This window comes from Anomaloglossus baeobatrachus, chromosome 6 (genome assembly GCF_048569485.1).
Source record: "Anomaloglossus baeobatrachus isolate aAnoBae1 chromosome 6, aAnoBae1.hap1, whole genome shotgun sequence".
NCBI classification, from domain to species: domain Eukaryota; kingdom Metazoa; phylum Chordata; class Amphibia; order Anura; family Aromobatidae; genus Anomaloglossus; species Anomaloglossus baeobatrachus.
The window spans coordinates 334285527-334313355 of NC_134358.1; the positions used below are offsets into that span (position 1 = coordinate 334285527).

A 27829-nucleotide genomic window follows, 5' to 3' on the forward strand; every position below is an offset into this window, starting at 1 on the left:
ATAATAGTGTGAGTCACAGAGTGACTTACACTATTACAGCGGAAAGCCAGCTAGGAATTAGCTGGTCTTTTTGCTGCTAGAACCGTTCTCGAACGCATCTAGAACTATCGAGCTTTAGCAAAAAGCTCGAGTTCTAGTTCGATCTAGAACAGCCCCCAAAAATCACTCGAGCCGCGAACTGGAGAACCTCGAACCGCAAACCGCGCTCAACTCTAATTAGGACATGCTGATTTTGGTTTCACAATAAAAATCCTGACCAAAAAAAATATGAATGGACCCCAAAATGGAATTCAAACTGTTTTGTATTCAATAAAAAGTTTGGAGTGTGCATGGCTTCAGGACATCTGTCAATTTCAAAATTAAAAGGGCTCATTCACTTTTAACATGTTCAGTGCAACATTTTAGTAGTCTATAATAGTAGTATAAAACAATTTATCCAAACAGACATTTTTGGGGTCAAGTTCATTCCACCAGCTTACATATGTATTGGTACAACTGATGGGAAAATGCATCAGAAGAAAACTTTTCCAGAACTCTTGTATGTCCAGATTTTCCCATTCTTATTCTTAGTGAAGGATCTTTAATAAACTTTTCCATTGCATCAGAAAAAGGTTCATGTGAAGGCGCACATAAAAACCCTGTGACGTTATCGACAACAGACTCCAGGGGACCGCCTGAGTTAACCGCTATTACTGGACAGTACATGTACATAGCTTCTACTGGGACAATACCAAAATGTTCATTGCTTGGAGTATATAATATACATATGCAATTCTGAAGAAGACAAAGTTTTTGTTTTTGAGAAAAAGATCTTAAGAAAGAAACATGGTTGCTAATGTCATATTTAACTGCAAGATCATTTAGTTCTTGATAATGCTCAACATTCTCTGTCACTCTTTCATCATATCCCCCTGCCACCACAAGATGGACCTTCTCCCAGTCCTGCAAGCTCACTTTTTCACGAAGAGTACACAAAGATTCCAGTGCAAGGTTAAGGTTTTTCTTTCTTTCATATCTGTTGATTGAAAGAAATACAGCTTTCCTCTTTGCAGGTACAAGTTCAGTCAGACCTTCAGAAACACCCGGCTGGAAGTTGTCAACATTCAATGATGGATACAAAACATCTGGCTCTATATCAGATAATGATGTAAATGTGTCTTTAAAGATTTTAGCAGTGAACTGACTATTGACTAGAATGCAGTCTGCCATGCCAGTAGTCTTTTCTTCCACCCAGTCAATGGGAGCTCTATAGATCTTCTTAGCCACTGATATCCTCTGAGTAAGTAGCTGGTCTGGAAAATGGCAATAAAACAAAACACGTTTCCGATTTCTGGCCAGTTTAAAGATAGGAATGCAGGCAGACACCTGGAGAAAAGCAACATAAAAAAACAAGAGACAAAGTTTTGTAATCATATGTACTAAGCACTATATTCACATTTATTTTTTTTGTCTTGTGGTAAATATTTGCTAATACATCAACAAATAGTTTTATGCGTTTTTGATGCGCTTTTTTTTCCATACACTTGAATAGTTAAAAAAACACTACAGAAATGCTAAAAGAATGAACATGCTCCAGATTTGAACAAACTGCTCTGAGCGTTCAAAGACAAAAGGTAAAAAAAAAAAAAGCCCCGTGCGCATGAGATTCCAGAAATCTCACTCATCTCAATGGTACTTTAACCCCTTCACGACCTTTGACTGATCTTTCCGTCATGGAGCGTGTCACGTTAAGCCCCGCCCCCTGCCGCGGGCAGGATGCGGCGATCCGTACACATATCAGCTGTTTTCAACAGCTGACATGTGTGCCTGCATGTTACGAGTGGAATCGCATTCCACCAGTAATATTAACCCCTTACATCTCGCTGCCAAAGTCTGGCAGCGAGATGTATATACGCGCGGTCATGATTTTCACTTACCGCCGCCCCCACCGGAAGTCACGTGAGTGACCACGTGACTTTCGGTGGTTGCCATGGTAGCACAGGGTCATGTGATGACGCCTGCAGCTATGACGAGTCACTTTCGTTTTCACTCGGCCCAGAGGCCAGTGAAGCAGGAAGTGACCGTATCTGCTGTTTACAACTGTATAGCTGTGATCAGCAGATAGTGCAGAGCGATCGGATTGCTGATCGCTATAGCCCCCTAGTGGGACTAGTAATATAAAGTAAAAAAAAATGTTTTAAAAAATAAAAAAAATAAAAATACCTAAAAGTTCAAATGACCCCCCCTTTCACCCTATTGAAAATTATAGGGTTAAAAAAAAAATAAATATAGACATATTTGGTATCGCTGTGTTCAGAAATGCCCGATCTATCAAATTATAAAATCAATTAATCTGATTGGTAAACGGCGTAGCAGCAAAAAAAAAAATCCAAACGCCAAAATTACGTTTTTTGGTCGCCGCACGTTTTACGCAAAATGCAATAACAGGCGATCAAAACGTAGCATCTCCGCAAAAATGGTACCATTAGAAACGTCAGCTCGAGACGCAAAAAATAAGCCGTCACTGAGCCATAGATCCCAAAAAATGAGAATACTACGGGTTTCGGAAAATGGCGCAAAACGTACGCCACTTTTATTGGACAAGCTTGTGAATTTCTTTTAACCCTTTAGATACAAGTAAACCTATACATGTTTGTCGTCTACAAACTCGCACCGACCTCAGGCATCATACCCGCACATCAGTTTTACCATATAGTGAACACTGTGAATAAAATATCCCAACAACTATTGTGCCATCACACTTTTTTTGCAGTTTTTCCACACTTGGAATTTTTTTTGCTGTTTTCCAGTACACCATATGGTAAAGCTTATGGTTTCATTTAAAAGTACAACTTGTCCCGCAAAAAACAAGCCCTCATATGGCAAGATTGACGGAAAAATAAAAACGTTACGGCTCTCGGAAGAAGGGGAGCAAAAAACAAAAACGCAAAAACGGAAAGTGCCCGGGGGCTGAAGGGGTTAAAGGAGTTGCACAATACTTGGACAAACCCTTCTCATTCCACATGCACGCACACCCATAAAATAAAGCCTATACTCTCCTCCAGTGCCAGCAGAGTTCCCGGGGCCCACGTGACATTATCATCACATGTGAGCCCATTGACCAATCTGCGCTAGTTTCCTTCTCCTCACCTTCAGACATTTAAAGTGTAACCGTCATTTTAATTTTTATTTCATAAATCAATAGTACACAGGAAAAAGAAGCAACTTTGTAATATACTGTATCTCATCAGACAAATTTGCTTCTTTCTCTCCCAGAATTGACCAGTCATTATCAAAATTCTCAATTCTGGAGGTAAAATTTGTGTTCAGTTAAGACTTTCCCATTATTGAGATAGGAGATTGCAGTTGTTACTGAGGAGATTCTATGACAATGGGAGGAGCGAGGAGCTAGAGGCAGAAGGAGGAGCTATAGGCAGAGCTCCACCCCCTCCTCCCTTTTCTATCTACATAGAATCTATTAATTCCAAAAGTAAAATGGCGCTCCTTCCCTTCCGAGCCCTGCCGTGTGCCCAAACAGTTGATTTTCACCACATGTGAGATATCGTCGTACTCAGGAGAAATTGCACAATAAATTGAATGATGCAATTTCTCTTGGTATACCTGTAAAAATGCAAAACTTGGGGCTAAAGAAACATTTTTGTGGGAAAAAAAATACTTCTCAAATGTGGTTTTTAGTACTTTGAGAGGTGCAGTTTTTAGAACGGTGTCCCTTTTGGGTATTTTCTATCACCTAGGCATCTCAAAGTCGCTTCAAATGTGATGTGGTACCTAAAAAATGGTTTTGTAAATTTTGTTGGAAAAATGAGAAATTGCTGATAAATGTTGAACCCTTCTAACTTCCTAAAAACATAAAATTATGTTTCAAAAACAGTGCTGATGTGAAGTAGACATGTGGGAAATGTTATTTATTCACTATTTTGTGCGATATATAACTCACTAGTTTAAGGGTAAAAAAATTCTAAGTTTGAAAATTTGCGACATTTTCTAAATGTTCTCCAAATTTCCAATTTCACAAATAAATGCAAAAAAATTAGTCTAATTTTACCACTATCATGAAGTACAATATGGCACAAAAAACAATGTCAGAATCACTGGGGTCCATTGAAAAACTGCAGAGTTTTTCATATAGTGACACTGGTCATGAAGGTGAAAACAGGCTGGCAGTTAAGGGTTAACAATAACTACTCCACTTTCAAGATTTTCCTGTGTTTGCTGCTTTGCACCTGCTCCAACCTTACCTGTTTCTCTAAGGATGATCTGACTTACCTGATCACAAAACACAACATCAAATGCTTCTCCACTGAGGAAGACTATGTAGAAAGCCAGAAATATCATTCGAATGTACGCACATAGAGCGAAAAATCTACCAAAAAAGTTTCGAGGAAGCCAATCTCCACAGCATCTAATTGGGATTCCTGAATCTATTGTCTCTGAGAAACAATGCTTCACATCATAATGTGCTGTCCAGATTTGAACTCGACAACCACGTGATTTAAGTGCAAGTGCAGCATCAACAACCAGTCTTTCAGCTCCTCCAATTCCAAGGTCTGGATGAATAAACAGCACAGACGGTTCCATTGTATCAGCGTATAATCTGCAATAAAATAAATATCCCATTTATTAGGTTATTTAATCCAATTTACAGAAAAAGTAAAAACACAAGACAGAACTGCAGCAAAAGAGCATATGGGGACCCAGCTACATAGCAAGCCAATGGCTAACTGACACAGCACCTAATCCGCCAACCACCCAACACTGCAGTGCTTCACTGTACAGGACTACTGAGGGAGTATATAGGGACCCAGCTATATAGTAAGCCATTGGCTGGAGGCTGGCTCACTCAGCAGCTAATCCTCCAACCACCCCCACTGCAGTGCTTCACTGTACAGGACTCTATTGAAGGAGTATAAGGGAACCCAGCTATATAGGAAGCCAATGGCTAACTGACACAGCAGCTAATCCGCCAACACTGCAGTGCTTTACTGTACAGGACTCTATTGAAGGAGTATATCGGGACCCAGCTACATAGGAAGCCATTAGCTGGAGGCTGGCTCACTCAGCAGCTAATCCTCCAACCACCCAACACTGCAGTGCTTCACTGTACAGGACTCTATTGAAGGAGTATATCGGGACCCAGCTACATAGGAAGCCATTAGCTGGAGGCTGGCTCACTCAGCAGCTAATCCTCCAACCACCCAACACTGCAGTGCTTCACTGTACAGGACTCTATTGAAGGAATATATGGGGACCCAGCTATATAGGAAGCCATTAGCTGGAGGCTGGCTCACTCAGCACCTAATCCTCCAACCACCCCCACTGCAGTGCTTCACTGTACAGGACTACTAAGGGAGTAAATGGGGACCCAGCTATATAGTAAGCCATGGGCTGGAGGCTGGCTCACTCAGCAGCTAATCCTCCAACCACCCCCACTGCAGTGCTTTAGGCTATGTTCACACTAGAAAAATGATTTTTCTTAAGAAATTTCTTAAGAAATTTCTTAAGAGTGCACCTGTGTTAAAAAACGCACCAAAAACGCACCTGCGTTTTTGCCGCGTTTTCGGTGCGTTTTTGGTGCGTTTTCGGTCCGTTTTTGGTGCGTTTTTACCGCTGGTTGCTCCCTGCGTTATTGTGCCAATTATCTATGGCAAAAAACGCAGTTAGCTGCAGAAAAGAAGTGACATGCTCATTCTTTTTCTTAAGAAAATCTACTGAAAGAATTTTCTTAAGAAAAAAACGCAGTGTGTGCACAGCTAATTTTTTTTGCCATAGGTTTTGCTGGGGAATGTCTGCAGAAAGGTTACAAGAATTTCTCAAGAAATTTCTGCAGCAAAAACGGACCCAAAACGGACCCAAAACGCAGGTAAAAAACGCAGTGTGTGAACATAGCCTTACTGTACAGGACTCTATTGAAGGAGTATATGGGGACCCAGCTACATAGCAAGCCAATGGCTAACTGACACAGCAGCTAATCCGCCAACACTGCAGTGCTTCACTGTACAGGACTCTATTGAAGGAGTATATGGGGACCCAGCTACATAGGAAGCCATGGGCTGGAGGCTGGCTCACTCAGCAGCTAATCCTCCAACCACCCCCACTGCAGTGCTTCACTGTACAGGACTCTATTGAAGGAATATATGGGGACCCAGCTATATAGGAAGCCATTAGCTGGAGGCTGGCTCACTCAGCACCTAATCCTCCAACCACCCCCACTGCAGTGCTTCACTGTACAGGACTACTAAGGGAGTAAATGGGGACCCAGCTATATAGTAAGCCATGGGCTGGAGGCTGGCTCACTCAGCAGCTAATCCTCCAACCACCCCCACTGCAGTGCTTTACTGTACAGGACTCTATTGAAGGAGTATATGGGGACCCAGCTACATAGCAAGCCAATGGCTAACTGACACAGCAGCTAATCCGCCAACACTGCAGTGCTTCACTGTACAGGACTCTATTGAAGGAGTATATGGGGACCCAGCTACATAGGAAGCCATGGGCTGGAGGCACACTCAGCAGCTATTCCTCCAACCACCCCCACTGCAGTGCTTCACTGTACAGTACTCTATTGAAGGAGTATATGTGGACCCCGCTACATAGGAAGCCATTGGCCGGAGGCACACTCAGCAGCTAATCCTTGCGACCACCTCCCCCCACGTCAGTGCTTCACTGTACAGGACTACTGAGGGAGTATATGGTATTACATGTATCTCATGGTTCAGGCAGCATAACACTGATGACAGATTCCTCTTGGCTACCTTCCCACATGGGCTACTTGGGTTACCATTGTTTATTTTTTTTGTGTTTTTCATGCAGAGTTCGTCACTTTTTGGTATGTCATTTTTAAATAAAGCTGCTTTGTGTTTGATACTTACTGATATTTGGATTTGACAAAACTTTATTGATACAGTCGTTCAGCATTATTTTTTACCTGTGGATTTTTGGTATCTAATGCAAATCTATTGGGGAAACTCTGCATACCCACAAGAGAATTAGGCATGTGGCGGACATCAACACACAGGTCAGTTTACTCATTGTCAAAGGAGCAGAGCGGGCATGAAATTTCTAAAAATGCCATACACTTTACTGGAACTGTAAGACGCTGTCTATTTTAGTGTCTAAAACTTCCTATAAACTTACAGCGGGAATTTATCTGTTGACTTCGCAATCTTCAAACTACTGACAAGAAATAAGTGGCTGGGCAAATGTGCAACTGGTCTCGAGATTGTAGGGGCAGCAAATAGAACTTAAGAAAAAAAACAACTTGTATAATTTCTGGTGTTTAAATTGGCAAATCAGTGTGATAAAAGACTGAGCTTTTATGAGATATCTCCTAACGGTCACTTAGGACACGTACACAATACAGCGTTAGAGGAGCGCCTGAGCCAGCTACAATTTCCTCATGTTGGCTCCAGATTTAGTTACCAGAATAGATCCGTGGATCCTGGACGCTCCCCCAGCAATCCGGGCTCACACTGCGATTCCCCCAACATGCTAGAGAGCGTAAGGCTACTTTCACACTTGCGTTGAACGGCATCCATCACAATGTGTTGTGTAGAAAAAAAAAGGCGTGCACACTAAATTGAGGGTGAGGTACTAGTGATTGGGGAGACCCCACTGGTATAAGTATAAAGGTTACACTGCACACTCAAGTAGTATATAAATAATGAATGTATTTAGATTAAAAAAAGCCAAGCAAAGGAAGTGAACTCGTCGGCGTTCACACAGGCTCAGATTACATGCCTCAGGCATTCAGGATACAATATCTATCATTTTCAGCTAAACCTATAGCCACAGCTACTTCTCTGGGATTCTGAACCAATCTGGGCAGCAAACTCTGTGAATAAGGCCGTTGGCTGAAACGTCAGAGATTACATATCTGCCATTACGAGTTCACTTCCTTTGCTTGGCTTTTTTGAATCTAAATAAATTCATTATTTATATGCTACTTGAGTGTGCAGTGTAACCTTTATACAATGTGTTGTGTAACGCATGTGACGGATGCCTTGCAAAAAGTGTGATAATAAAGGCAACGGTTCCAGTGAAATAACGTGTTGCGTTAAGTTTTCTTTAGCCGAGAGAGAGCCCTAATCTTCGCCGCACACACCCCGACACTACCGCCCACATTTTCACTGCACACATCCCGACACTACAGCCCTCATCATCACTGCACACAGCCCTCATCATCACCGCAGACATCCCTGCACTACAGGCCTCATCATCACCGCACACACCCCGACACTACCGCCCACATCATCACTGCACACACCCCGACACTACCGCCCACATTTTCACTGCACACATCCCGACACTACCGCCCTCATCATCACTTCACACAGCCCTCATCATCACCGCAGACATCCCTGCACTACAGGCCTCATCATCACCGCACACACCCCGACACTACCACCCACATCATCACCGCACACCCCGGCACTACCACCTACATAACCGCACGCACGCACGCACTACCGCCTTCATCATCATCGCGCACACACCAGCATTACCTCAGTGACGTTTCCGCTGACAGCACGATTCACTTCAGTTGCTGCGTGGAGCTCACAGGAGCGGCGGTGTTCTACTGAAGCTCCTGTCAGCATCATGTAGCAGAGCTGGATGCGTCGCAGGACCTCGTGTGGATTACGCCGGACCTGGGGATTTTAATAAAGTGGTGAAAGAGGGTGGTTTTTTGTCTTTTATTCCAAATAAAGGATTTTTTCGGGTGTATGTGTTTATTTACTTTCACTTACAGGTTAATCATGGAATGTGTCTCATAGACGCCTGCCATGATTAACCTAGGACTTAGTGGCAGCTATGGGCTGCTGCCATTATCTCCTTATTACCTCGATTGCCACCGCACCAGGGCAATTCGGGATGAGCCAGGTAGAGTCCCGAGACTGTCGCATCTAATGGATGCGGCAATTCCGGGCGGCTGCTGGCTGATATTTTTAGGCTGGGGGGCTACCCTTAACATGGGGCTCCCCATCCTGAGAATACCAGCCTTCAGCCGGGTGGCTTTACCTTGGCTGATATCAAAATTGGGGGGGACCGCACGCCGTTTTTTTAATTATTTATTTATTGTACTGCACGATATAGACCCGCCCACCGACGGCTGTGATTGGTTGCAGTGAGACAGCTGTCACTCAGCGTGGGGGAGGAACTGCAACCAATCATAGGCGCCGGTGGGCGGGGGAAGCAGTGAATACTAGATGGAATAATGAGCGGCTGGCTTTTTCAAAAGAGGAAAAGCCGCCGGAGCTTTGTGCCAACTGTGCAGCGTCGCACCCGTGATCGGTGAGTATGAGAGAGAGGGGGGGAAGAGAGACCAAAGTGATTTTAAACGATTTCGATCATTCTGCTGGACATGCTGAGCATGCGCAGTAGAACGTGACGGAATCCGCCGCTATAGACAATCATTAGACACCGTGGCGGATTCCAACGAAATCCGTCAAGGTGCGCTATTTTAACGACACAAAAAACGCTACATGCAGCGTTCCTTCCGCCCGACGCAGCATCAAAATAACACAGCGGATGCAACGCAAGACCATCCGTTGCTATCCGTAGCTAATAGAAGTCTATGAGGAATAAAACGGATGCCGTCCAACGCAAGTGTGAAAGTAGCCTAAGGTTGCAGAACACTGCAAAAGTCTTTCTGATGCAGAGAACAGAGGCCATCACTGGGCTCGGACTCCATTGTTTTCTGTACACTCACTGATCATTGCATTTTCCCCTTTGTTTACGGCGGAACAGCAACCTACATATGTGCAAAGTGTCTTTATAGAGGTCTGTAAGGGAGATGGAGGCCAAGGAGCTGGCACATGTGCAGGGAAGAGCACAGGAGTAAGATTTACTTCTCATATTAATGGATGTCACTCACTCAGCATAACTAATAGCGGTGATGACAATCCTGATACTAGCGCGGTATAGATTACCTACCTACAAGGGCACAGCGCTCTATTGCCTCCTGGTTGCACTGGCAATGCGCTCGGATGATTGGCACGGACGTGCTGCAGCCCTGAACAATCCCATGATGCTCTGCGGCATTGGCGGAACACGGCTGCCTGCGTACAGCCAGCGTCAGAGGGGCACATGGCGGCTGTATAGCAAACTAGTGCATACTTGTTACCAGGGCCAGCAGCCCCCTTTCAGGTGGCCAGTAACCTAGGCACTGAGCAGTAACCTATATTAACACTAGAAGTCCCAGGAATTTCGAGCTCCATAGGGTTCCAATGGTAGAAATGTCAAATGACCCCTCTCTGGGACTTCTAGTGTTAAACAGCCGTCTATTCATGAGCATTTATTATTAGGAGGTGAGCGGCAAAGTTACTGATTTGTATAGGCACGCTGTAATGTACCCCTGGAGACAGCCTGTAAAGTGATGGAATATACAAGGCCATGGGGTAGCAGGATTCGGGACATATCTGTCCAGTAACGGCAATGGGAAAGACGGCGAAGTAAAAAAGACTTTGCCAATAACAACCCAGCAGAAAAGCTGTAAAGCGTCCTGCGGGAGAGAGCAATGTGTTCTATCAGTCAGAGACCCCCATGGGTGTCCACAGGCCTAAATCAATGGAATCCCAGAGCCATCAGGAAGCGGTCTGTGTACTCACGCTGGGAATACGAGCGGTCATGGTCCGGACTCCACACTCACATTATGCCAGCCTGGTGCTTTACAATCGCTGACGTGTCCTAAGCCCAAAAGGCATAGCGTACACAACTGGTGAGTAGACATTCTGTGTCTGCAGTCCACCAGCCATTAAATCAGAGGCATTTACAACTGTCTGTAATTACACTTAGTCTCCGATAAAATGGCTGCCGCCGCCAACGTGTACGAGTCCAGTGGAGACAAAAAACTGAAATTACGTTACCTCTACTGAAATGGGCAGTGGTGACGTTCTTGGCTGTGATTGGCTGCCGCTGGCTTTCCGGTGACGTGTCCCCCTCATTGGCGTAGAAACGTGACGCCGCTCTGCTCATTTTGTAAGCTGAGAGAGAAAGTGAGTGGCTTCATCGTCCCGTCAGCACAATGGTGAGTGACAGGGTCAGTCATGGTGGCTCCTTGTACGTCCAGCAGTAACTGAGGCCGCCTTCTGGCTCTCCGTCATGGCTTGCACCTTTACCGGACTGATAAATGGAAACATGGGGCGAGAGAGTCTCTGGTTTTGGGTTGGTTGCCACTCTCAGTAGTGAACATGCACTGCTCCGGGAGACTGTGGCCTTGAGCTGCGCTAGGTGGTAATGGTGCCCATAGGCGTGAGGGCGATGGTTGTGGCCGGGCACCTATGTGTCATGGTAATAGGGCACCCGGTAGGGCTGCATTCACACTGCGCAGCCGTAAGTGACCGGTAACGTGTGCACATGCCCGCTGCACAGTCTGCCATACAGCGCGGCTATGTGCCCACGCTACAGGATTTATCGCGGATTTGACGCGGATTTTGACGCGGATTTAGCGCGGATTTGCCGAAAATCTGCAGCACAGCTACTCCCCAGCCATTTCAATGGCATTTTGGAAATGCTGTGCCCATGCTGCGGATTTTTCCGCTGCGGATTTTGCCGCGGATTTTGATGCGGAACAAACTGCAGCATGTCAATTGTTTGGTGCGGATTTGGTGCGGATTTTCTGTTTTGAATGGGGAAAAAAAAAAAAATAAAATCCGCATCAAAATCCGCGGCAAATCCGCGGCAAATCCGCGGGTGCGGATTTGCCGCGAAAGTTGCGGATTTTCAGGCAAAAAAATCCGCAGGGACCTTTTACTGTGGACACATAGCCTTACTCAACTGAGCATGCGCAGTTGTGTAAAAAAAAATGGATGCGTCACAGGAATCCGTCAAATGATGGATTCCGCCACCATAGGCTTCCATTATAAAAATGACGGATGTCGACGGAATCCAGCACATTGCGGGTTTTTTTTTTTTTTTTTTGACGCTCAGGGAAGCGCAGATAAACTCTACATGCTGTGTTCTTTCCGCCCGTCCGATGCAACGCAGCATCGGCCGGCGGATGCAATGCAGGACCGTCAGTCGCAATGCGTCGTCCATACAAGTCTATGGGAAGCAGTGGAATCCCGTTAATGGATTCTGCTGTTTTCCAAAATGGCGGATTGCGACTGCAGGAAAAAAAATGCAAGTGTGAAACTAGCCTTACCCGATTTCTGATTATCTGGTCAGATCGGAGCACTTTGCTCCACCTCTCCCTTTCACAAGGGCCATAGAGAAGGCAGTCAACACCCCTGAGCCCCGGGATTCCCATGAGGCATTACCAGTGGCAAAATCTACTTTGGCGAATGCTTAGTGAATAGCAATAACTTCTAGATCATCCATTTTTTTTTTTTTTTTTTTTTTTTTTTTTTTTTTTTTTTTTATATATGTTAGCCTGTCACCTGGATTTTCCTGTATAACCTGCGGCCACCACTGGTGATCCCCAATAATCTTTATTTCTATAGCACCAACATATTCTTCAGAGGTTCATATACAAACTAATATTTAGCATTATAGAGTACTGTATATAAGTGCCCAGGCCGCTCTGTAGAATATAAAAACAGTCAATCAGATCAGTACACGGTGTAGCGGCAAAAAAAGTCCAAATACCAAAATTACAATTTTTTTTTTTTTTTTATTTTGTCGCCTCAAATTTTGCGCAAAATGCAATAACAGGTGATCAAAACGTAGCGTCTGCGCAAAAATGGTACGGTTATTAACAACTTGAGATGCAAAACATAAGCCGTCACTGAGCCATAGAGCGCAGAAAGTGGCGCTAAACGTACACCACTTTTTATGACAAACTTCTGAGGGTTTTTGTAAGGGTATGTGCGCACGTTGCTTTTTACCTGCTTTTTACCTGCTTTTTTGCTGCTTTTTCTTCTGCGCTGTTTAATGCCAAAATGGATGTGTTCTTCTATTCAAGCAAAGTCTATGGGAATTTGGGTTTCTTGTTCACACTGTTGTTCAAAATGCTGCCTTTTTGTGGCAGAACTTTGGTCAAAAACTCAGCTTTTCAAAGAAGCAACATGTCAATTGTTTTTGCCATTTGGGTTTTGCACTGCAAAGCTGAGTTTTTGACCAAAGTTCTGCCACAAAAAGGCAGCATTTTGAACAACATAGTGTGAACAAGAAACCCAAATTCCCATAGACTTTGCTTGAATAGAAGAACACATCCATTTTGGCATTAAACAGCGCAGAAGAAAAAGCAGCAAAAAAGCAGGTAAAAAGCAACGTGCGCACATACCCTAACCCCTTAGATAAAAGTAAACCTATTCATATTTAGTGTCTATGAACTCGCACTGACCTTAGCATTACACCCACACATCAGTTTTACCATATAGTGAACACTCAATAAAATATCTCAAAAACAATAGTGCAATAACACTTTTTTGCAGTTTTCCAGCACATTATATGGTAAAACTCACGGTTTCATTTAAAAGTACAACTTGTTCTGCAAAACAACGAGCCCTCACATGACCATATTGACTGAACAATGAAAAAAGTTACATCTCTCGGAAGAATGTAAAAAAAAAACAACAAACGGCACAAATCAGGTGAGCAGTATAATGTTGAGACAACCTGATTCCAGTGATGTATCACTTAGTTCATTCGGTGCAGCAGTTATGATACAATTGGAGTTCTTAGGTGTAGTATGAAGCAGAGCTCAGAAAGTTGCCCACACCACAACTCTGTACATGGTGTATTGACAGTAAGGCTATGTTCACACAGGGCTTTTTTGGAAAGTTTTTGCTGCGTTTTTTTTAGCTGAAGATTTGCCTTGTTTTTATGCAAATCCATGCTAATAAAAGCTGCTTTTTACAGTCCCAGCAAAGTCTGACATTTCTGATCTCATGCGCGCACACACACAAACTCTTGCAGATTTTTTTCCTGACAGTTTTGTCAAATACCTGCACTTTTGCTGCAGATTTCAAAGTATGAGCATGTCAATTCTCTGCAGCATTTTTTTCAATTGATACAACCCATTTTGTAGAAAAAAATGCACCAAAAACGCAACTAAAAAAATGCAGATGACTCAAGATTTCCTGCCACAATATCAGGTTTTGGTCAGGGAAAAAAAACTTACCAAAAAAAAGCCCTGTGTGAACATTGCCTAAGCTGTTAATCAGTGGCTCAGTGGTTAGCACTGCAGTTTTGCAGCTCTGGGTTCAAATCCCACCAAAGACAACATCTGCAAAGAGTTTGTACGTTCTCTGTGGGATTCCTCCAGGTGCTTCAATGTCCTCCCACATGCCAAAGACATGCTGATGGGGAATTTAGATTGGGAGCCCCAATGGGGACAGTGATGGTCACGTCTGTAAAGTGCTATGGCATTAATAGCGCTTTTAAGTGAGGAAAAATAAATAAAAAAAAAATCAGTGCTGGGTGCATGCAAAGACGTGATAATCTCCTGCTGATAAAACACTTATTGTACTGAAAAAGCCACACAGCTTAAGGGGAACCAATCACCAGGATTTTTGAATATAATGAAGCCAGTGCTATTCTGGCACTATCAGGCTGATTCTATACATACCTGTAGTGGTCAGCTCCGATGTTTAGGTTTTGAAATCCAAGAAAGTAAAGTTTATAAAATCAGTGAGTGACAGCAGCTGAGGATCAGATAATATCTGGGAGTTATGCATAGTTATCCCCTCCCCCTGTTAGAATTAGCTTAAGTATTATACAAATGATTTAATTTTTGACTTGCAGGACCTGTGGTGGTCATACCCATGTGACCAGAGGGGGCAGGGCCTCAGCCAACAAAGCTGATACCACTAAAGGCTCAGTCACACACGACTTCTGGACGTTTGCAAAATATAAGGGAAGATGAAGTTTAAGATGAGTGTGGAGCTATTCTGTTGGGGACTGCAAAATGACACTTAAGGCCCAGTCACACACAACGACTTACCAGCGATCCCAAAAACAATGCGACCTGATAGGGATCGCTTGTAAGTCGCTGGGAGGTCGCTGGTGAGATGTCACACAGTCAGACCTTACCAGCGATGCAGGAAAAATACAGGTCGCAGTAGCGACCTGTATAACGATCTCAGCAGTCACTGTGACCCTGTCACACAATGTCAAACACAGCGATTTGTCCTGCCCAGCAGGACATCGCCTTTGAAGAAAATGGCCTGAACCATTCTGCAACAACTAGAGATCTCACAGCAGGGGCCTGATCGCTGGTAGATGTCACACATAACTAGATCGCTAACGGGATCGCTACTGCGTCACAGAAACCGTGACTCAGCTGCGATCTCGCTAGCGATCTCGTTATGTGTGACGGTACTTTAAGCAACATTTCTGATGGCAGAGGCCCCGCCCCTTTTGGTCACATGGGTATGACCTCACACAGGTCCTGAAAATCAAAAATTAAATTGTTTGTATAATGCTTATACTAATTCTAACAGGGGGAGGGGATAACTATGAATAACATCCCCCTAGCTATAATCTGATCCTCAGCTGCTGTCACTCAAGAAGCTGCTGATTTTATAAACTTTACTTTCTTGGATTTCAAAACCTAAACTTCAGAGCTGACCACTACAGGTATGTATAGAATCAGCCTGATGGTGCTAGGTTATATAGGAAAATCCTGGTGATTGGTGTGCTTTAATATGTGAAACTTTGCTGAAATCAGTATCTCAGCCCCTTCATGCTATTCTCAGCTTTCAAAGCAAAAGAAATAGTTCATGCAGTTAATTTTTTGTTATATATAACAAAACTTGTCTTCTATAGCCTCTGACACTGTATTACTACTGGCTGCAGAATTAGTTACTTAAGAATCCATCAGTGTAGTCTTCTATGACAGTCAGTAACTTGTCTTTGACATATAAAAATCTGTCCCATTCTAATACAGAAAAGTTGGACGAGTGAAATGTTTGTAATTCCATATGCCATGCGAGTGCGTTTTTTTTTTTTTTTTTTTTGTTCTTCTTCCCTCAAATTGCACTTGTCCATTTTATACACCAGTGTGAGAACTTTACTGAGCCTTTTTCACCTGATTTATAATCACATCAGAGTGGTGGTCTGCTACCTAAAATGTCCTTTCTGAAGATGTATTTTTATTCAACCTTTTTTGTAATTAGCATGATTATAAAATACCCTACACGTCTCCCTATCTAGATAATGGCTATACATTTGTTTTTCTTCTACTTCACTTTCTGTGAATCATTTGAGAAAAGTCTCAAATGTGCTGTCACAGGAGGCTGGGGCTGCACTCACTCTCCACAGTGTGTATCTCCCTTCTTGGAACAGGATGTTGGCATGGGGCAGCAATTAAGTTACTTTGTACAGTTTTATGCATCAGCACCCTCTGAAGATGTCCTGGATCCATGCTGACAGTCATTGTTGGAGAGGTTAGCATAGCACCCGCACTCTGCTTCTAAGTGGGAAAAAATCCTTTGTCAGAGGTTGGAGATAGAAGCTGTGGGCAGCGCTGGTGTCACTCGTTGCTTCGATCACTATCCTCAAATGAATTGTCACTGTATGGGAATAGAAGCAGTGAGTGACACCAGCGCTGCCCTGTGATATCAGTACGGCCCCATACCTTTTTGTCACACTCTGCTTCTATCTCTGCCCACTGACAATATCTTGTTTCACAGTAAGAAGAGGCGCAGATGGAAGCAGCGTTATGGCTTTGCACCCCTCTCCCACAGCTTGTATCGCCACCCCCTGATGACAATTCATTTGAGGGCGGTGATAATAGCTTTGGAGTGGCGCTGGGGTCACTGCTTATATTTCTACCCCAACCCCCCGTTCACCCCAACCCCCCCCCCCACACACAACCCGTTTTTCAACATGGCCAAATTCATGAGAGCCATGAGCTGTGACAAGACGTACCTCTGATGGGATACCAAATATGCCCCTCCTGTGCTGAAAGCCTAGAATTCCAAAGGCAGGCAGAGAGCAAATGGCTGTACATGCAGCAGGGCCATCAGGCGCGGCTGTATATCGGAGTTGACACCCTGCTGCTATCTGTGCCAGCAGTGACGCTCTGTTAAAACTGATTTTGGTTGTAAAAGATTAAAAAATGAGCCAGATATTTAAGAACTGTTTTATACTTTATTTATTCTCCTGCGTTTTCAGTCTATTACCACCATCTTTTGGCTTATTTTGTGCCAGAAATGGTGTAGCAGGTAAGACCACACCCATATAGATAAGACACACCTTTTGTTGGATAAGTTGCAGAAAGGATCTAAATCAGAACGTTGCCGGTTATGACATATATTTTTTCACATTTATCTTGGTAATCTCCCTCAGTGACTTTTAACTATCTAATCACCTTTTACCTCTTCCCTCAGCCTGGTCCTGCAGCAAGCTCCACCAATGTCGGCGCCTCTGGCCGCTCACCAAGTAAAGCTGTGTCACCTAGAGCAGCAGGATCTACTGTGAGACAAAGGTAGTAAACCCAGGTGGTGTGGTGGTTTTCTATTCTAACCAAGGAAAGTCAATGCTTGACTTTACTAAATACGTCATTTAATAATCTTTAAATGTTTGGGTTGTTTTACCCATTATTGACTTGAGTGCTGTGTAGGGAAATATTCAGATGAAGCAAATAAAACTCCAGAGTACTGCAACCTCTTCATTATAGCAGTCAGTAGGGTTTGTGTGTGGTGTCACCCACAATTGTTAAGTTTTTATGTTGTGTTATGCCGTCACTTGACTCGCAATACTCACCCCCCCTTCTTTTACGACCAAGGACGTACCGGTACAACCTCAAGCATGAATGGGTAATCTCCAGCGGCTGCTGCGGTGAGCCAGTGTCTATCCCTGACATGTCTGCTGATATGAGCAGCAGACATGTGCGGTTAACAGGCACGGGTGGATCTGTGATTCACCCGCTCCTGTTAACCCTTTAGATCATGCTGTCAAAATGTGACAGCATGGTTTAAATGGCTGCGGCAGGGAAATGGCCTTTCCCCGCCACCATTGAAGGCCCTGTGACAGTCATGGGGAGATAATGGTTGCCATGGTAGCGACGAGTCATTGGATGACTCCTGTCTCTATTATGATGTAGCTCCTGTTACGACCAATAGCAGTGGCTGTAACAAGAACACAGCATGTATGTTGATCAGAACTGTGAAGCTCTGATCAACAAATGAATGAGCAATCAGATTGGTGATCCTTACTTTTTTAAAAAAAAAAAAAAATTCAACTTAAAAAGCCTAAAAGTTAATCACCCCCACCTCCATTGAAAATGAAATGTTAAAAAAAAAAAAAAAATAAATCTACACATTGGGCATTTCTGAACATAGCAATACCAAATCTATCAAAATATAACATCTGTTAATTTGATTGGAATTATTTTTCCATTACGCAGTTTACCAAACTCCAAAATGACGTTTTTTGGTCGTCGCAAATTTTGTGCAAAATGCAATAACAGGCGATCAAAACGTAGCATCTGTGCAAAAATGGTGCCATTAAAAACATCAGCACAAGACGCAAAACAGTCACTGAGCCATAGATCCCAAAAAATGAAAATGCTACGGGTCGTGGAAAATGGCGCAAAAAGTGTGCCACTTTTTTTGGACTAACTACTGAATTTTTTTTAACTCCTTAGATAAAATTAAATCTACACGTGTGGTGTCTACTAACTCATACTGACCTGATGCATCACATCCACACATCAGTTTTACTGTATAGTGAAAACGGTGAATAAAATATCCCCAAAGCAATCGTGCAATTTTTTTTTTTTTTTAATTTTTCCGCACTTGGAATTTTTTTTTGCTGTTTTCCTGTACACTATATATGGTAAATCTTATGGTTTCATATAAAAGTACAACTTATCCTGCAAAAAAAGCCCTCATATGGAAAGATTGATGGAAAAATTATTAAAAAGTTACGGCTCTTGGAAGAAGGAGAGGAAAAAACAAAAAACAGAAAATCGTTGAGGGTGATAGTGTTAATGATAAAGGAAACTTTTACACACAGGTTGGGAGCTTCCTCTTTTAGCCTAACTAAACTTTAGTTTTTTTTCTGAGTACGATGGTGATGGTGATTATTGCGCTGTAACACTAGCAAATTGCTTTTCATGACTCATAAAGACTATCCAACAGAGGTGGGGGTTAGAAGTGATGAAACTGCTCATTCAATCTGCAATAATGGGATCTTTCAACTAATAAAAAATAAATTCTAAGACTTATGTCTGACTGAATATATTAAAATCCTTCACGCTCCATGACAGATATGTCATGAAATGAGCCAGAATGTGTGGAGCCAATTCAGGAGTTAGCCCTTAGATTCCTGTGAAGGATTCACTCACGCTGAGTGCAATGTGATGTCTTATCGAGTAGCCCTCAGCCCAATGTTGTACTATGGGGCAGTGGCAATATATACAGTACGCCGATGCAGAAAAGGAGGGAAAATGGAGAAATTAAGTTCTCAATCTTCTCAGCTGTGCTCCAATTCTCATATGCAAGAGAATCTGAGCACAGTGCTCGCAGCAGCGTTTCACCAGAGGGTCATTTGCAGACAGCATCCGCTCCTCTCGCATGAAAGAATAATCGCCTGTGTGGGCGAGCCCTAATGTCTTTGTCAACCATTGCTATCTGCATTGCGTCTTCGCTTTGCCACACACTGGCTCCCTCCGTGCAATCTTATTGCCAGTTGGTTGCCATGGCAGTGTCAGTCTTCTGAAGTCTGTCAGACATGTTGGATTTTCTCATACAAGAAATTTGCGCAAACCGACATAAAAAATTTCCAAAATTTTATTTACAAAAATACGTAAACAACAATTCTTATTTGGTGGGCATGATATCAGCAGGGGATTTGAGACAGAAGACAATTATTGAATCAGGTCCAAAAGGTATAATGTACATAATCACAATCAGCGTATCAATTCATATTAAAGCCATGCACTGTACAAAGTAGATTGAGGCAAACCCCAGTTATATAATTCAATAGGACAAAATGAAAGAGGTACCCCTACAATTACATGAAACAGTAGGCTATAAGGATGCACAGAGCCATATGAAGATGGGTAAAGTTGCCCAATAATAAACATGCTTATTCAAACATGTATAAGGGCCCCTCCTAGGCGATGTTATAACATATGCCAGAGGAAAAAATAAAGTATAGGCCAACAATCAATATAGATCTAATAAGCTCTGGCGATAGTATTAAACTCCAAAGGGCACTAGTATACCCAAACAGCCCATGTAAACAGTAATCCAAAGTGCATGACTCAAAGTGTAGTAGTATAATCAGAACAAAATAATCATTACCTGAAGAAACATATGTCTTGTCTGGAAAGCTCCTACGCGCGTTTCGGCGTGCAGTCTTTTTTCAGGGAGAAAGTGAATGTGAACCTGTAAATTTACCGCTCTTAAATAGTACGAACATATCACTGATAGGACCTACGGTCACTTGACCGTAGCTAAGTGACATCTGAGCTACGGTCACGTGATCGTAGGTCCTATCAGTGATATGTTCGTACTATTTAAGAGCGGTAAATTTACAGGTTCACATTCACTTTCTCCCTGAAAAAAGACTGCACGCCGAAACGCGCGTAGGAGCTTTCCAGACAAGACATATGTTTCTTCAGGTAATGATTATTTTGTTCTGATTATACTACTACACTTTGAGTCATGCACTTTGGATTACTGTTTACATGGGCTGTTTGGGTATACTAGTGCCCTTTGGAGTTTAATACTATCGCCAGAGCTTATTAGATCTATATTGATTGTTGGGCTATACTTTATTTGTTCCTCTGGCATATGTTATACATCGCCTAGGAGGGGCCCTTATACGTGTTTGAATAAGCATGTTTATTATTGGGCAACTTTACCATCTTCATATGGCTCTGTGCATCGTTATAGCCTACTGTTTCATGTAATTGCAGGGGTACCGCTTTCAGTTTGTCCTATTGGATTATATAACTGGGGTTTGCCTCAATCTACTTTGTTTGTACAGTGCATGGCTTTAATATGAATTGATACGGTCATTATGTATGTTATACCTTTTGGACCTGATTACAATAATTGTCTTCTGTCTCAAATTACCTGCTGATATCATGCCCACCAAATAAGAATTATGTATTTTTGTTAATAAAATTTTGGAATTTTTTTTTTGTCAGTTTGCGCAAATTTCTTGTATGTTCTAATTAGCGCTGACAGGGTCAAATACTGTGTCTAGGCTTAATAGCCTTTATTGACCTGTCTCATTACAGCAAGTGTTTGATCTATGTTGGATTTTCTGTAGAGTTCTGACACCATTAGGGCTTCAGAGGAGACTGATTGATTGATTGATTTATTTATTTATTTTTTTTTCCCTATATAGTGTAATACTATAGGAACTGAACAGCACCACACCTGTCAGATGTTGGCTGTTAGGATATGTGCACACTAGAAAGGTTTTTTCTTAAGAAAATTTCTTGAGTGAAGGATTAGCGCACGTGTTAAAAAACGCACCAAAAACGCACCTGCGTTTTTACCGCGATTTGGTGCGTTTTTACCGCTGGTTGCTCCCTGCGTTATTGTGCCATTATCTATGGTAACTAACGCAGTTAGCTGCAGAAAAGAAGTGACTGCTCATTCTTTTTCTTAAGAAAATCTACTGAAAGAATTTTCTTAAGAAAAAAAACGCAGTGTGCGCACAGCTAATTTTTTTTTTTTTTTTGCCGTAGATTTGGCTGGGGAATGTCTGCAGAAAGGCTACAAGAATTTCTCAAGAAATTTCTGCAGCAAAAACGCACCAAAAACGCAGTAAAAAACGCAGTGTGTGAACACAGCCTTACATTGCCACCTGTAACAGCAGTGGCTGGAACTTTCTCCTGTTACTGCAGTTTAACCTTTGCAATGCTGCTGTTCACTGACCACAGCATATAAACGATTTTGTTGCTGGTGCTCGTCTGCTTTTCGCAATGCGATCCCAGGTACCTATGGGTAGTCGTGGCATTTGGGGGCCTTCTGGAGGCACTCATGACTGCCAGCTTGGTGCTTCTGAGAAACTGTTGTATTCTGATCTTCATAAGAGAACTGCAATTTCACCATACAGTGGATATGAAAAGTCTACACATTCCTGTTAACGTACAGGATTATGTCATATAAAGAATCATACCAAGAAAAATTTCAAAAAATGTTTTCACCTTTTTTAATGTAACCTATAATTACTACCAAAGCCCTGGTCATCTCATTGTTGAAACTAGTTCAGTCTTGAGAAGGGTACAAAAACGTTTTCCAGGAATATAAAAAAATATACCATGTATTACTTTAAAATATTCTTCAAGAAGTGGCTTAAATTGTGTACAACATTGGTATTAAACTGGCTTCAAAACTTGCTAAAAGACTAGAAGAAAAATGGTCTGGAAGGCTGCCAAGAGGTCTATATCAACATTAAAGGAGCTGCATGAATTTCTGGGAAGTATTGTTGTGTACAACATGTTACAACAGCCCATATTCTTGATATATTTGGCCTGTGGAGTAGAGTGGCAAGAGAGAAGCATTTTCTTACAAAGAAAATCATCCAAGCTTAGCTGTTTTGTCAAAACCTACAAGTCTGCCAAAAGAATTGTAGAAAAATATGTAATGGTCTGATAAACGGAAGGTTGAACGTTTTGGCCATAATTCTATGAAGCATGATGGAGTCAGCATTATGGTTTGGAGCTCTTTTTCGGCAACTGGAACTGGGGGTCTGGTTAAATTGGAGTCAGTTGTGAACAGTACCAAACAGACTGCAATACCTTGTTTTTTTTTCTTTTACAAATGGGTAGAAATGCACCTCTTAGCAATTTTTAAGGTGTTTTTTTTTTTTTGTTTTTTTTAACCAAGGAAGAGTATGTATTTGCACTAACTCAAATATAGTACATATCAGATCTGTTTAACTATAGGATGCACTTTTAACAAGGAAAACTGCTGCTAAAAAAAGTAAGTATGCGTCTTAAAGTGCGCAGGTAGTTTTCTTTGATGGAGGAGAATGCTGAAACTACATCCTTCCCGATCACCGAGAGAACTGCTCTTTCCTCCTGCTATACATCGATCTATATGTTCGGTGCAGAGCAGGGAAGGAAACTTGCCGGAACAGAAGCTGCAAGAGCTGAGCAGCTGAAAGACCTTCTGCCCGAATAACTCAAGGACCATTCAGGTTATATATGTGATCACATGTGAAAAGTCTGAGTTAACCCCTTCACGACCATGGACGGAAAGATCCGTCATGGTGCCCTGGGCCTTAAAGACCAAGGATGGATCTTTCTGTCATGGCGGAATCGCGGCACCGGAGCCCCCGGTGACTGCGATCGGTTAACACAAACCGCAGATTCGGGAAGGAGGGGACCTGTACCTGACCTCAAAAGGGGTGGTGCCGCCTTCCCGGACCTTCGGAGGCTGTGATTGGTTGAGCAGTGTTCGTCAGCCAATCACAGCCACTGTAATGTTCCAACCATTTAAAATGGCTGAAACATTGAAATCCAGCCCTGACCAGTGCAGCTGTAGCCCTGGCCATTGGCTGGAGCTGGGTGACCTCACTGGATCACCCTCCCCCAGATCTAGCAGCTCTGATTGGAGAGAGAGGCCTTGTGACCGATCTCTCCAATCACCATGGATCTGTTGCCGGTGACCGCCCCGTCACCTTCACTTGTCGGTCCTGAGCACGCCAGCACACAGTGAGTGTATACAGTGCAATAGCAGGGCGACACGCTCCGGTCCCATGCTGTTATGTGACGGGAGTATGGGACCCGGAAGTTGCCACGCTGCCATTGCACTTTATGAAACCGGCGAAAAGCCTACCTATGCGCCGCCACCGCTGTCCTCCTCCATCTGCCACAGTGCCACCGCTGTCCCCGATCTGCTGCCCGGCCCCTCCCCCTCGTGATCGGCTGCCCGCCCTCTCTTCTCCGTTTTGTGCTGCCCGCCCCCTCTTCTCCGTTATGTGCTGCCCGCTCTCCCCCCACCTGTCACCCCCGCGATCTGTGCGCTCTACCCCCCCACCTGTCACCCCCGCGATCTGTGCGCTCTACCCCCCCCCCCCACCTGTCACCCCCACGATCTGCGCGCTCTACCCCCCCCACCTGTCACCCCCCCCCCACCTGTCACCCCCGCGATCTGCGCCCCCCCCCCCCCCCCCACCTGTCACCCCCGCGATCTGCGCGCTCTCCCCCCCCACCTGTCACCCCCACGATCTGCGCGCTCTCCCTCCCTCCACCTGTGATCCTGCTGCCTAGATCCATCCTGAAAGGTAACTATCCCCAATCTCACCTCCCACTCCCCTCCTCCCATCCCCTCCCCTTCCCACCCATCCTCCGCCGCTTCTGCATCCACTGCGCCCTCTCCCATCCGCCCCCACCCTATCCCAGCCGCCGCCATCTCACATTCAGATGCTCCCTTTATATGCCGCTGCCCCCCCCTTCTGCCGCTGCTCTGATCCATCCTGTAAGTATTGTTCGTGGCTCTTTTCTAACTATCCCCAATCGCATCTCCCTCCTCCCCCACCTGCTTGCCGCCAAGTGCTGATCAGCTACGTGATTGGCTGATCAGGTATGTAATTGTTGCTCTAGTTTTTGCTTTTTTTTTTTTTTTTTGTGCATCCCAAATAAAAAAAAAAAAGGCAAACTTGAACAATTAGGTACCTGATCAGCAGTCATACTCGACTTTGGACAGGACTTCTTTTTTACAACCCACCTAGTCACCCCCCCCCCCCCTTTTTTTGCAGAACATCCGTGCGTGCGCCCTGTTTTTTGTTTTTGTTTTTTTTTGTTTTTTTCATGGCTTAACTTTATTAACTTTTGTGAAGCCCCCAAGGGTTCAAAGTGCTCAATAAACATCTAGATAAATTCCATGAGGGGTCTAGTTTCCAAAATGGGGTCACATGTGGGGGAGCTCCACTGCTTCGGCACCTCAGGGGCTCTCCAAACGCAACATGGTGCGGCTAACGATTCCAGCTAATTTTCTGTTCAAAAAGTCAAATGACGCTCCTTCCCTTCAGAGTCCTGCCGTGCGCCCAAACAGTGGTTTTTCGCCACATATGAGGTATCTGCGTGTTCAGTAGAAATTGCCCAACAAATTTTGGGGGTTCATTTAATTCTGCTACCCTTGTGAATATGCAATATTTGAGGCTAAATTAACATTTTTGTTGCAAAGAGTAAAGTTCATTTTTTTTTTTTTCCCCCTTCCACATTGCTTTAGCTACTGTGAAGCACCTGAAGGGTTAATAACCTTCTTGAATGTGGTTTTGAGTAGCCTGAGGGGTGCCCTTTTTGGAATGGTGTCACGTTTGGGTGTTTTGTGTCATGTAGACCTTTCAAAATCGCTTCAAATGTGATGTGGTCCCTAAAAGTGGCTTAGTAAATTTTGTTTTAAAAATGAGAAATTGCTCATAAACTTTGAACCCCTATAACTTACATTTTTTTTTTTTTCCCCCAAAATTGTTCTGATGTAAAGTAGACATGTGGGAAATGTTGTTTATTAATTATTTTGTCATATGTCTCGTTGGTCTTAGAGCATAAAAAATCAAAGTTTGAAAATTACAAAATTTTCAAAATTTTTGCGAAATTTCCGTTTTTTTCACAAAGAAATGCAAAAAATATCGGCCTAAATTTACCACTAACATGAAGCCCAATGTCACGAAAAAATAATCTCAGTATCACCGGGATCCATTGAAGCGTTCCAGAGTTATAACCTCATAAAGTGACACTGGCCAAAATTGCAAAAAATGTCCTGGTTTTGAGTGTCAAAATAGGCTTGGGGCTGAAGGGGTTAAAGGGAACCTGTCACCAGTTTTTTTTGCCCTATAAGCTGCGGCCACCATCAGTGGGCTCTTATATATAGCATTCTAAAAATGCTGTATATTAGAGCCCAGGCCGCTGTGTAGAACAAAAAAACACTTTTATAATACTCGCCTAGGAGGTCTCTCTGGTGGAGACTGGTCAGATGGGTGGTGCTGTTCTCCGGTGCCGGCGCCTACTCTTTCGGCTATGTTTGTCCTCAATCTTCCCTAGCCGCGGTGCATGATGCATCCGTCATACACACTCGCCGGCATTCAGGTCCTGAGCAGGCCTACTTTGATTTGCCCTGTGCAGGGCAGATCAAAGTATCGTAGTGCGCATGCTCGAGCCCAGCGAGTGTGAATGACGTAGACATGTGACAGGTTCCCTTTAATCAGGAGGAAGTCCTTCAGGTGCTCAGCTTCTGCTAAAGTCTCATTAGAAACTCTGTGTGTGTGTGTGTGTCTGTAAATAGACGTGTAGTGTGCATTTAGCAGACCCGTGGGTGTATAACTCTCACTCACACACGTATTAGTTCCCTATAATTGCTTAGTAGGGAAGTTTTAATTGACATCCTTTTCCTATTTTCTTCTGTCTAAACCCTAGGGTGTGTCTTATCGTAAGGTTTGCTTATAGTATGAAAACTACAGTATGTACCATGTTTTTCCAAAAACAAGACAGTCTTTATACTTTTTTGGGGGACAAAAAAACCTCACCTATGCCCTTGGAAAAAGCCACGGCAAAACGCGTCGGGGTGTCTCATTGGTAAGGCTTTATTAATATGTAGCAGTGTGATACAATTGTTTATTGGTATTTGGCAGCTTAGTTACTTTTGCATCAGGTTTTCCCTGACATATTTATTATATTTTTGTCTGCCATCTTATTTTATTCTTACATTGTTTCACACTGCTATCATATGCCTGTCATCTCACTATGTAGGTTTCACCATTCATTTTTTTGGCACAGCTAATACCTGATATGTATATTATCTCCATTGTGGGGTAATTGTGAATTTTTTGCACACTGTCAGATTTCATATAAATAATTACCTATCATGGTTTAAAATTTACGCTGGCAGCTGTGCCATCAGTGACTATCAGTTTTGTATGTGCCACATATTCATTCCTACATTTTAAATGCTGTTTGTGTATTTATCGTATTTTTTTGTAATAGATTTATCTTGATTTTAAACAATTTGGATTTTCTTCTGGGTAGTTGTATAGGTATTTAATTTTCCACTGAGCAACTACTACAGTGTTTTTCCGAAAGTAAGACAGTCTTTATACTTTTTTTGGGGGGGGACAAAAAAAAAAAGCACTAGTGCTTATTTTTGGAGCAGGTTCTTATTTTTTGGAGAAACATGGTTGGGTGTAAGTCCCCGTCCCCCTCCCCCCTCAAAAAAAAGACTGCGTGGCTCTCAGGTCCTCCCTGTGATCACTGGTGGGTGCTGCACGCTGTCCTCCTACTTCTGACTGGCTGACGCTAACACACACTTTATCCAGCGATACAAAATACTTCTGGCCGCAGGGAATGATGGGAGGAAGTCACGTGTCCGGCCCGCAGTTCCTGTAAGCAAGCATTCTTGCGCTCCACTGCACTGCCTCCCAGGATTCTGGGAGCCAGAAGAAATTGGTGGATGTGTGTGTGGATGTGTGTGTGTGGATGTGTGTGTGTGGATGTGTGTGTGTGGATGTGTGTGTGTGGATGTGTGTGTGTGGATGTGTGTGTGTGGATGTGTGTGTGTGGATGTGTGTGTGTGGGTGTGTGTGTGTGGGTGTGTGTGTGTGTGGATGTGTGTGTGTGTGTGGATGTGTGTGTGTGTGGATGTGTGTGTGTGTGGATGTGTGTGTGTGTGGATGTGTGTGTGTGTGGATGTGTGTGTGTGTGGATGTGTGTGTGTGTGGATGTGTGTGTGTGTGGATGTGTGTGTGTGTGGATGTGTGTGTGTGTGTGTGTGTGTGTGTGTGTGTGGATGTGTGTGTGTGTGGATGTGTGTGTGTGTGGATGTGTGTGTGTGTGGATGTGTGTGTGTGTGGATGTGTGTGTGTGTGGATGTGTGTGTGTGTGGATGTGTGTGTGTGTGGATGTGTGTGTGTGTGGATGTGTGTGTGGATGTGTGTGTGTGTGGATGTGTGTGTGTGGATGTGTGTGTGTGTGGATGTGTGT

The 27829-nt window shown here is 43.5% G+C and overlaps 2 protein-coding genes across 3 annotated transcripts in view; one reads left to right on the top strand and one right to left on the bottom strand.

The window, feature by feature from the left end:
- Positions 1-284: 284 nt before the first annotated feature.
- Positions 285-10704, bottom strand: ALG2 (ALG2 alpha-1,3/1,6-mannosyltransferase). Of its 2 annotated transcripts, XM_075314953.1 has the most exons (4): positions 10605-10704; positions 8502-8645; positions 4267-4594; positions 285-1365 (listed from the first exon to the last, which is right to left on the bottom strand). In XM_075314953.1, the coding sequence occupies exons 3-4, from the start codon at positions 4576-4578 to the stop codon at positions 463-465; spliced, it is 1215 nt and encodes a 404-aa protein (XP_075171068.1). In that variant the 5' UTR covers positions 4579-4594; positions 8502-8645; positions 10605-10704; the 3' UTR covers positions 285-462. The 2 variants fall into 2 exon arrangements, with proteins under 2 accessions (XP_075171068.1, XP_075171069.1); XM_075314954.1 differs by lacking the exon at positions 8502-8645.
- Positions 10705-10926: 222 nt separating this feature from the next.
- Positions 10927-27829, top strand: part of SEC61B (SEC61 translocon subunit beta) — a 40820-nt gene continuing 23917 nt past the window's right edge. The window contains exons 1-2 of the mRNA XM_075316543.1: positions 10927-11023; positions 17271-17368. Of these exons, the coding sequence (XP_075172658.1) occupies positions 11021-11023; positions 17271-17368 (101 nt within the window). The 5' untranslated portion in view covers positions 10927-11020. The remainder of the gene's footprint in view (positions 11024-17270; positions 17369-27829) is intronic.